This window comes from Lepisosteus oculatus, chromosome 3, assembly GCF_040954835.1.
Source record: "Lepisosteus oculatus isolate fLepOcu1 chromosome 3, fLepOcu1.hap2, whole genome shotgun sequence".
In the NCBI taxonomy this organism is placed as follows: Eukaryota; Metazoa; Chordata; class Actinopteri; order Semionotiformes; family Lepisosteidae; genus Lepisosteus; species Lepisosteus oculatus.
The window spans coordinates 15289321-15300825 of NC_090698.1; the positions used below are offsets into that span (position 1 = coordinate 15289321).

General features: G+C 43.6%; 1 protein-coding gene across 1 annotated transcript; it reads left to right on the forward strand.

The window, feature by feature from the left end:
- The first annotated feature begins 680 nt into the window (after positions 1–680).
- il7r (interleukin 7 receptor) lies at positions 681–11463 on the forward strand. Its single transcript, XM_015340387.2, has 8 exons — positions 681–813; positions 3253–3364; positions 3805–3962; positions 4903–5051; positions 5562–5739; positions 6334–6421; positions 7023–7098; positions 8293–11463. Exons 1-8 carry the CDS (start codon positions 720–722, stop codon positions 8623–8625), a joined length of 1188 nt encoding a protein of 395 aa, XP_015195873.2. The 5' UTR covers positions 681–719; the 3' UTR covers positions 8626–11463.
- Positions 11464–11505: the final 42 nt, after the last annotated feature.

Consider the following 11505-nt stretch of genomic DNA (forward strand, 5'->3'; position numbering starts at 1 on the left):
TAATTTTAATCAGGCAAATGTACATACATACTGCTACAGTTTGGCTCTGTTAATTACACTCAAATTACTTAAAACGGAGGATCTGGTCTGCAGCTCGATTTATGTGCAACTTTTTATATTCCAGCCTAACTGCTTAACTACTGGATTTCATAAATCACATTAAATTCCTGACTTTTAAGTACGGGAGAAAAAAAACTTGCATGTTCCAATCACCCACCTTGTTAATTCAATTAAAACAATAGTTGTAAAGCCAACCTCTAATGTTCAAGAACTGAAAAAAATCACACAATTCAAATTAATCCTATCATTAAGCCAGTTAATGGATCAATTGTGTAGCTGGGAGCCTGTCTAGAGTATAAACCAGCAGATGAGGGCGATCAGAATTGGGAACCTGAATTAAGACAATATGAGTTAAACTACAGTACTTCATTCCCGTTCATCTGTGAATTTGAAGCTCCTGAAACAGTAAACCCGTTTTCCTTCGGGCACATGGCAAAGCTGCTGACTGTGCTAATCTCCCCCAAAATCCTTGTAGCTTTAATGTTATGTATTTGTTTATTTATACATATAAAAAGATTTCCTGTTATTCACAAAGCCGCAAAGCCTATTCCCCTCCCGCTCATTCTCTCTCTCTCACCCTGCCTCCTGCCTATATATGCGAGCGGCGGGTTGAGGTTTCAGATACCCTGAAGTCTCAGCTGCAGTCGGTGACTAACGCGATGAGACCCCACAATAAAATGGCAGTCTTTCTCGTAATTGCGTTCATCTCGTTTCCTCCAAGTGTCCTAGCTGAAAGCGGATCAGGTTCCGACGGTAAGTGAAGGAAGACTTTTATTGAACATTACGAGATTTTAGGATAAGTCGTTTTAAAGAAAATCAGAGCCACGTACAAGGCGGACTGACACCGACAGAAGCGAACACGTTTGATAGTGAGGTCCCAGCGCTAGATAATTTTACTTTTTGAATAAATTCTCTATTAGGGATCAATCGAATCGTTTCTGCTTTCCCCGTGGTAACAAGTAGTGAAATGTTGCGTATATTTTCCAAACATTCAAAGTTTCAAACTGACAAAATCTTTAACTTTGTTTAAAAAACACGGACAGAAATTGTCCACTTGTCATTATCCCTGAAATCTGTATTCTCCCACTCTGTCACATCGCTCGCTTTTGAGTCTTTAATAGGGGGCGGCTTCCCAATGAGACTCGCAGGTAGCTACAACTCGTTTAGATGAACCCCAACTGCTCCACACAACTCAAACCAGACGCCCCAAATAACGCGCGCTGCCCTGCTGTGATCTCGGGGGGTCTGTTTACTTCGAACCTGACAAGAAAAAACGGCAACACTGTACAATAGTATTTTTGTTATTGCAGTGGCTTCTCTATGCTTGCATGGTTAATGAATATGTACAAACGCGATGCTACATGTCAAGGTGTCGGATCATTTGCAGTTTAATCAATCAGGATATTCCAAACGTGTCTGTACTTGAATGTAAAGTTTCCTATATACCAGGCTTATTCTTTACTGTTGTCTCCAAGCTAAACTTGACGGAAAATATACCAAGTACAATTTATGCAGAAAACAAGTTGTAGTAGTCCTGTTATAAAGTAATAGAATAAGTAGAAATTACGTCATTCATTAATTCATTTTTTGTTATTGAAATTAATTCACACTGGAGTTTTAAAAGAAGCCAAGAGGCTAATTCACATCAGCGCACTCGGATTTTCGGCAAATCTGTGTCTTCTACTGTGTGGTCGGTCAGCGGATCGGAAAGGTTTTTAAAGTTCAATCTGGGGGGGCGGCAGATAAAAAGACTGAAGTGGTGGAGGAAATTGGTGTGTTCCGATGCGCAGGAGGTGGTTACCGCTGAGAGACGGTTTTGGCATTAACGCAAATAATCTTGACAGCAGACCAAAATACGATGCTTTTTTAGGTTGATTAAAACCCAGAAGGGGGAAGCACGTGTTTTACTTGGGTGTTTAAATTTATATACTCAGCCAGTACCTTCAGCGCTGTGTTCTTGGCTGAAATGATGATTGATTTAACATAACTGGTGTTAAAAGGGGTGGAATGGAAGAAATTCTCATGTTTTCTGCCCAGTGATGGAAGCACAGCTTTTTGATCGGTTTTCCACGTTGAAGAGTAAAACGGAAATCCATAGATGTCTGTATTTACATCTTAACTGTGATTTCATACGATGAATGTGTGTTTAACAGAGGTTGGAAGAGGCATTACTGACCTTTCCGCAGGGTTTACCGAACAAAAGTATAGACAACACTTGTGAATGAACCTGTGGGTTGTCTGAGCCCTGTTGCAACTAGTGTATATCCTGTGGATGATCTGTGAGTGGTCATATTGAGTGTGGGGGAACAATTACTTGGGGAATAGCACTGTGCACTACATGGGAAGTGAGGGTTATGAACTGAAGTTCGGAAGGGATGATGATAAGTCAATCTCGGACATCTGCACCTAATCATGAGCTAGCTACATAAACTCAACTCAAGTGCCTCCCTTTGCATTGGTCTCAAGCATCCCTGCTCTGCCCCATCTCCACTTCGCTGCTGGTCCTGGGTTCGCTCATCTGAATGGGGCATGGGCCTCCTCATTCTAGGGCCAGAAGGTTGCCAATGAACCAAGCAGGTTGAGCCACAGTTTTGTCACCAAGAATTCCAAGCATTCACAAATATTCAGGTCCTGGATGTTGCTGGCCCTAACGAACTGTTGTAATACTTACCGATTTAGTAACTTTTCTTTTACCAGTAGCAATAATTGTGATACGCAGTGCTAAAGCAGCTTGCATCTGTAGCCATGGAAATGGCTGGGCATTCTACCTAGCAATCAGAATGAAAGGCTTTATCCGAGGGTACAGTAGCACATGGAATTTTCCAATTTTGGGGGGCAGTTTAACACGTCAAAATACTTCTGATTTATGAACTGTTCAAGTCTTGCACTGCGCAAAGACAAGGGACAGGAGCTGAAACTCATGCTTCTCCTGCCAAGAAGAACTGAAGCAATCTCTTCTTATCAAAGCGAAATGGAGTTTTTCCTGGCAAGGCTTGGAATATGTCCGTATACTAATGAAGCAGAGGGCCATTTCCAGGCGCTTACATTTCAAACTGAAGGCTGCCCCGTGTTCTGTCGAGGAGCAACAGGAATGTTGTTGTCCTATCATGAGACATGTGTGGAGGCAAGGTTTGTATGTTCTCGAGGGGGTGATGAGTCCAGAAACTGAAGAACTGCGTTGTTGTTTTAAAGATTCTCTGGATGACTTTGTGAACTGCACGTCCCAGATGACCATGGCTCAGAATTCTCTGGCCTGCCACTTTGACGAGGGCATCGCTGCTGATGTGAAGCGCATTCAGCTATGGTAAGGTCACTATTCCCTTGCCCTCTGCCCCTAGAGCACTCAGGAAGACGGTTAAGCCCTTATGGCTGGGGTCTGCAGTCAGTATTGATGGACTGACCCACATTTGGACTGATAGCAACGGATAAGAAGAGCTCAGTCACGTTCAGCACTGCTGCAGGGCGCCAGGCTCGTTGGTGAAGAGATTTGACCAATGTCTGCCCCAGCCAGGAGGCAAGGTGATAATCGAAACCTCTACCACAGCTTTGCTAGCATACTGCTCCAGCATGTGAGCTGCCTGGTCACCCATAACCAAGTGCTGCTGTTCACATGTACAGTACTGTATGTGTGACTCTGAGAAATATGCCATTGGCTCCCAGTGATCTGTAATGCCCAGGAGAGAGAACCAGCATGTTTGTGCCAAAAGCCTTTGGTTTGAAATTATTTTTTTAAATTTTTTTTAGCGATTCCCTGAAACGTAACTGCGTGAAGCTCAGCAACAGAACAGAAGATGGGAAGACCTTCCATTATGTGAATCTGAATCCCGTTAGTGTATATAATATTTGCATCACACTGAAATCCAAAATGAAGCTCTGCGACCATATTAAGCTGAAAGACATCAGTAAGTATGTAAATGGTCTATCTATAGGAGGAATACGGTTTACTAGTTCTTGTAATTTCGTATTCTAGAGCAGGGACCGCCAGTGCTAATTTTTCACTAACGCTTCCTGCAAGTTCCAGGGTCCCCTTTCAATTAGTATCTGATTTAGTAAAACACACCTGATTTGACCTCCTACACATGTGATGAGTTCAGTTACACAGAAACATGCTGGGGTGTTTGTCGCTCCTGGATTTGCAAAGCATCTGAAAATCATTACTGACTCTTTGTCCGAACGTACCCTTCACTGCTCCCTGACAAGTGGAAGGTATGTGCTACATCAGGGGCTGTGAATGAGTGAAAGATGGGGCCACCTTTACTTAATGTTTGTGCAAATGGGTGTTTATTAAGCCTTTTATACTGTATTTTATGTTGCATTACTCGACTTACAGTCCCACTGCCATTTAAGGTACAGTCTGCAGTGGGCTGTACTTGTCCATCAACGATCCCTGAGCAGAGAAAAGTGTGCTGCCAGTCACCCTGGTGGTTCAGGGGTCAGAACCAAAAATAGAGGTGGAGGCAGGGAAAGAGGGTTGTGCAGTATAAATTAACCACCTTCCCTGCCATTAATAAATGGAGTATGAGTGTCAAAAGCACCTGGATACATTTAGTAGGTTAATCTTGACAGACCCCAGCTCTGGAAAATGTAATGATGGTCTGAAATGCATGAAATATTCAGGCTGAGGATGGAAAGGAAGATTTTGCTTGACAATATTAGAATCATCGAAATTGCAATTAACCATGTGTGTAAAAGTCACTGAAAACGGGTCATGTGGCAGTGTGGTACTGAGCTGCGTCTCCACCATGTCTGAGTACAGGTATGTACAGGTGACCGCAGAGGCTTAAAAGAGCTGTGCACTTTTTTCTGAGATGGTAATGACGAGCTTCCCTCTTTGTCTTCGAGTCAAACCATTCCCACCTTGGATTGCCAATGCCACGTTCGTGAAGAGCATCAATGCCGCTGAAATAAGAATTGAAACGCACTATGCCAATGACTACTTGGATCGGAAACTCGTCTTCCAAGTTGAGATTCGTGGAAATGGCACTGTGCAGGTAGGGGCAGCCCATCTGCTTGTACTCCTATATGGAGCTGGTCACTGACTCCTCAAGCTGATGTGCTTCACTGCACAGCTTAAACAGGAGTGTTGAGCATGCTGATACACACACCTACAGTAAGTGTTCACATCAGGTCTTTCTTCGCCAGTTGTGTTCACTTGCATGGTTGCTTGAAAACGGACTATTTTTTCTGGGGCCTTAGAGGTTAAGTATCATTTTTCAAATCTACACCATTAGAGCCAGATATGTGAGAGTTGGGGAGTGGCAGCACATTGCATGTAGTTGGTCTTCCCGTTCGCTTTCAGTTTCCTTTTTATGTGCAGTCGCCACCTTCTTTACAGCAGACCTACACTCCCTCAAGGCTAGTCTGTGCTAACGTGAGAGTGAATTCAGAAACCTGAAACGTGAAAGGAAAAGAATTTGCTCTTTAAATCAATTTCTTAAGATTCTCTAGAAGTTTTCACCTTGTGCGTTTTTTTTTCCTGACTGATGGATTTAATTTCCTAGAAAACGGACATCCTCTATCAGTCTCTGCGGGTGGAGGGAAAATATCTGGAGCCTAACACCCTGTATCACGTGAGGGCCCGAGCCAAGCCTCAGGGTGACTACTTCCAAGGCTTCTGGAGTGACTGGAGTGATCCAGTTGCCTTCAGGACGACCAAATTAGAGGTTCCCGAGAAGGGAGGTGAGTCAGTTCAGTTTTGTTCCCAGAAAAGATGGTGACTGTCATGGCAGGAGCACGCTGTGACGCAGCTCGACGGGAGAGGATGTTGCTGGAGCTGCAGCAGCAGAAGTCGCAGTATGAGCAGACCCAGACCAGAAATTCCGCATCATCGCATGGGGTTCCCCCCCACCCCCCCCCTTAGTTCAGAGCAGGAGCCGGGGGCGGGAGCACTCTCCGTGCGTGACTTTCCAGGCCCTGGGGAAAAGCCCTCCTCATGTTGTCAGTCGTCAGCCTCTCGTGTGGTTGCGACAGTCTTTCAGACGGGGACCATTGCAGATCCCGAGTGGTGACTGGGGACTGTGTGATGCATTCACCTCTCGTTTTCCCCACCTGATCTGGGGTCCATAGCAGCTCTCACGCAGGTGGGGGCTGCACTACACAGGTGGATGAAGTGAGGCCACACTTATACGTGAAGCACTGTGGAGTGACAAGCTCTGCACAAATGCTATTAATGCTAGACTAAGAGCCTGTTATTTTCAGCAGCAACCTTTTGCACAGATGTGGATTAAGAGTGCCTGTGATTTCTGACCCGACACCTCCTTGTGTTTCACACAGGACCAAATATACTCCTCTACGTTCTCATAATTTCCGTGGTCGTCTTGCTGCTGATCACCATCGTCGTTGTAGTGCAATGGAGTACAGAGTAAGTCCTAGCAAAAATGTACTTTGTGCACTTGAAGACAGGTTTATCAGCTGCCCTACATTAGCTAGGATGTCCCATACAGAGCACCATGTGTCCTGAAAAGGACCAACAACCACAAATACTTAACCTACCTGTTGAATGGTATAAGTACCATCCTCGAGATCATGCAAGCGATTCTTAGCACAACAACCAATATGCCGCACTTATGTGTGAGACATATCATTACTGAATAATTACACTTCTAGAAACCTAGAAATCCTGTCGAGCCCGATGCAGAGTAAATATATCAGTACGATATCGGCTTCCCTCACACGCTACTGTGTAATCAAGTGAGATAGTGACATTATCAGTGTTGGTCAAAGTGTCTTGTCAAGCTTCCAAATTAGTAAGGCAGTATAGCACTGCTACACATGCTCCTGTACTCTGCCTGTTGCTTTCAGAGGTTGCAAACATCTCAGATAGTGACTCAGTCATCTATGCTCAAACTCAAGCGCTCTATAACGTTCACGCAACCACCTTGCCCCCTCAAGTTTGTGAAGTCGGTATAGAATTTAATCATTTCTGAGTGCTTGTTTTCATTTGCCTGCATTTTGTATTTTAGAATCAAAGCCTCCATCTGGCCAAGTATCCCAAACCCCAAAAATACCTTGGGTCATATGTACAAGAAGCCAGGCAAGGTGAGTGCACTATTGTAGCATTTTCCTTTCCTGCTGGATAAGCTGGGTTCAGTTACGTATTAAAGAAGATGCACAAGTGCGATAAGAAGGCTTTTCAATGTGCTGTCAAAAGAGACCGTTACAGTGTGTTTCTTGATGACCCTTCTGACTAAAAGCCATTCTCTCTTTCCTAGCGTTAATCCCACATCAGCCGTCGGAGTGGGAGGGGGGGGAGGAGAACAAAGTAATGTAGGCAATTCATGGAGGGGGATTATTAGGAGGCAGAGGAAATTTGACCAGGACACCAGGGTTACACCCCTACTCTTTTCGAGAAACACCCTGGGATTTTTAATGACCACAGAGAGTCAGGACCTCGGTTTTACATCTCATCCGAAGGACGGCGCTTATTTCCAGTATAGTGTCCCCGTCACTGTACTGGGGCATTAGGACCCACCTGGACTGCAGGGTGAGCGCCCCCTGCTGGCCTCACTAACACCTCTTCCAGCAGCAACCTTAGTTTTTCCCAGGAGGTCTCCCATCCAGGTACTGACCAGGCTCACACCAGCTTAGCTTCAGTGGGTTGCCAGTTGTGAGTTGCAGGTTGTTATGGCTGCTGGCGTGACTAAAAACCATTGATATGGTGTAAAACCCATCCCAGCAACCTGATGGAACAGTGGCCTTTTCTGCTCTTGAGTCCTGGGTTTGATTCCTGGCTCGAGCACCCTCTTGGGTAGAGTTTACACATCATCCCTGTATTTGCCTTTGGTCCCTGCTCCCTAATATGGCCTAAAGTACTGTAGTTTGGTTGTGCACATGCTAGATGGATCACTGAAGACTTGAAGATATTTAAAATCAAGCGGAACCATTTGGGTTCAATAATCGATAATAAGGAGTCTTTCCTTTCAAAAGACTCCACCTGAACTGTGCCGGGTGCACCTAATGCAATACTGTACAGAGATGTGGCCAAACAAGTCCTCAAAACAGGTTTTAAAATATTAAAATCCTTCTAACAATAAAGTTCCATATAAATTGGTGCATTTAAATTTGTTTTTTAATGTCACTGCTAATGGGGAGATTTACCTGACCTGTGCCTGGATATTTCTCAACAGTATTTGTTATTTCAAATGCATTATTACAATGCACTGCACTTTTCCCGGCATGTGTAACATTGCCTTGAGTGTAGGATTTCTGCTCAAGCACTCTCCTTCCCTGTAGGATCCTGTAACGAGCTTCAACCCCGAGGCCTTCAGAGACCTGCCCATCCACTCCGTGGACGCCCTCGAAGTGAGGGTGGTGGACGAATCCCTCCTCCTGCCCCCCGGACCTCAGGACCTCCCGCCTGGCAGGGAAAGCAGCCCGCGCCTCACCCTGTCCGGCTCCTCCTGCCCTCCTGGGGAAGCGCAGCCCATGCTGGTGTCCAGGGAAAGTGGGCAGGAGCGGAGCCAGGCCTGCCCGGCTGCCAGGACCCCAGGGGAATGCGTTTCCGTGCCGACAAGCCGGAGAGATGAGGCCTACGTCACCATGTCCAGCTTTAACAAAAACCAATGAGCTGCGTGCAGGGGGACTGGCTAACTTTATGCAACTTCAGGGGCCTAAAACCCTCTTAGCTGTGATTAGTTTGGCAAAGGCTTCTTGCCAACCACACGAACACTTCTTATGCTCCTTCTGGCAAAGTGCTGATAAAGGTGACCACTGTCAAAACTTTCCACCAGCTTACCTGAGGTGCTGTTGACTACTGCTCCTAAACTTTCAGGACAGGGCAGGGGATGATACCAATTGGATGATGATACTGATCAGCTGTAGATTATACTGTTGATTCCCTTCCTTTTGTTGGGCTTGCTAATATCATATAACGAAGAAGGAGGCCAGCACCCTCTGATCAGTGATGATCAAAGTGCAGGGCAGGCGTGTTTCACAGCTCTTCCATGCATACTGCTGTTAAACCGAGCCGGAGCTTCAACGTCTTCATGTAGCTAAGCTTTCCATTTGCACACTAACTGGAATCAACTGCTGCTGTCGTTTTAAAAACTGGTCAGATGGGGCACAACCCTGCAAGGAGGAATCCATCCTTCTACTACAGCCATTCCATAGTACTTGGTATTTTAAATGTTAATCAAGGCCTGTTATGTCCAGGCTAACTGAGGTCTCGGTCATATGGATTTTAAAGGTTCAGATGTATACTGTAGGGTTTTAGTACTTAAAGGTAAGCATGAGACTGTTACAGGTTTCATTTCAGTATGGATCAATGGGAATCATAATTATTTACATGGGGCTCCTTCAGATGTATGCCAGAGACTTATGAAACTCTCAGTAATGCATAGATGTAAATCTTAGCCTTCCTTCTGCAAGGAAGGCTGGACCACTTGACACACTCGTGCACTTTTGTCATGTAAAATGGGCTTTAGACTTCAAAAGAGTACTAAGGAGCATAAAATCGTCAATCAGACCAGGCCACCTATGCATTAGTAGTTGAAGCAAGCAGAAGAACACAAGTAGAAGCTGGACCTTCAAAGAGGTGCCATTCTAGACTGCTACAAGAGAATATTTACTATACTTTTTAAAGAAAGCATTAAACCTCTTCCTTGCCATAACCCACAACACTACAATTCTGCTTTCACATCACTTTAGTGTTGTATTCGTTTTGTATTCATGCAAATGACTGTTTACGTGCCCCCTTGTACTCATCCCACTGCAGAATTTATGTTTGAAAGGACACCTTCTACTATTTTTTTTTTTGCTTGAAAATGGTGGAAAACTGAGTTTTATGCTTTGAGCAGCAATGTGCAGTAGCTGAACAAGGACTGGGACTGCGCTGGCAGAGCCTGGAGATATTAAATTAAGCGGTTTCCTTGGCACGGAAAATCCAACTGAAGACATCAGGTACATATTAATACAGCAAATTAAAATGTGTACCTTCAGGTGTCCAGCTGTTCTACAGGGGCCTGCAATCTGCTGATTAATGACACCTCTGCAAAGCTCATAAGCAAGCAATGAAATGGTTATTGTTGTGTGTCCCTGAAGCAAGTGTGTATGACCTTCTTTGAAACGCTTAGAGTTGCTCAAAATATACTATATATTAAAATGCATTACAGTACATGTACTGTATTTCTGAAGGCTTTGCAGCTCTTATCTGATGTTGACTCAGAAGTTGGCAATCTGGTCAGCTTTGCTCCAGGGTTTCTGGGAAAAGAAGTCGCCTCTCTCTCTCTGCAGATGCAGCACCACTTCCTCAATCCCTCTTCACCTTTCCAGTCAACTGTCCTTGTCCATTTCCGATCTCTGATCTTCAAGCTGCAAAATGTTATCTTGGAGACCTGATTAGAATGTGTTTGACTGCAGATCATGGCTTCTGTTGGCATCTGTCACCTTCAGACAAAGCGCAGGACTGTTTTCTACTTCCTTATGTCAGTGGAGAAGACTGAATTATTGCATTGAAGGCTTAGGATTAGTCCCTATGCGTTATTGCCAATAATAATATAAAAATAAATGGTTATGTTTTTTATAGTTATGTTCTGGCTGTTTCTAAAAGGCTTAAACATCACCAATTTAACCTTTAATTATTATGCCCATTGAACAGCTGAGAGCCTTTTGCCAGAATGTGTCCTACAACTGGGGCTTGTATTTCTTTTTTCTTTTATGTTTCTATTAAAGTACTGTGGTAACCTGGAATGTCTTTTTTAATACTTTAATAAGTATGCTCAGCCACAGCTTTTGCCTTTAATGTGTAAGGGAAACGACACTTTTACACATTTGCTTGGACATGAATAGAAAATGGATTTAACAACGTGCCTTTACTTTTGATGTTTGATAATATGAATTATAAGCAGGGGGTTCAAAGTTTCTGTACTAACATATATACTGTACACACGAGGTGAACATAAAATGAAGTGAACAATTCTATTGCTCCTTTGGTATATACTGTTTATCAAACTATATTTGTTCATTTTCATGGTAATGATTCTGGGTGAATTATCTGGAGTTTGGATGGGGGATGGCAATATTTACATTTTAAACTCCATGGTGTATTTCTTTATTGTTGTACAGTAGCATAATGCCTTCACAGAACTCAAATGTCAGAAACAGGGGAGTGTATACTTAAATTGTCTTGCTGCTGTTTTAATTTTATGTGCATTATTACATGTATTTCTTAATAAATACAAGTTCTGATAAGTAATATGTGCATTGTTACTAGAAATAATATTTACAAAAATCTGTATTCAAGAAGTTGTTTTTTGGGTTCACATTAAATTTTTTTTTTTTTACTGTTATTCTTACTGCGGTTGCATGTATATTTTTCTGCACAGACTTTGCACTGTGGAAACCGGCTGATAAGTGAAGTCATTGCAAGTATTGTATTTATTGAATTAAAGACCTTTGTCTTCCCTTCTGATGCCTTATGTGCACTTTCAAGCTTGTACAAGAGTCATA

Bases quoted from the DNA above. Each gene is read 5' to 3' on its own strand.
- il7r (XM_015340387.2), top strand. From the start codon at position 720: ATGAGACCCCACAATAAAATGGCAGTCTTTCTCGTAATTGCGTTCATC. The intron at 3,365-3,804 runs GTAAGGTCACTA...AATTTTTTTTAG, and splicing joins GTGAAGCGCATTCAGCTATG to CGATTCCCTGAAACGTAACT. The intron at 6,422-7,022 runs GTAAGTCCTAGC...TTTGTATTTTAG, and splicing joins GTAGTGCAATGGAGTACAGA to AATCAAAGCCTCCATCTGGC.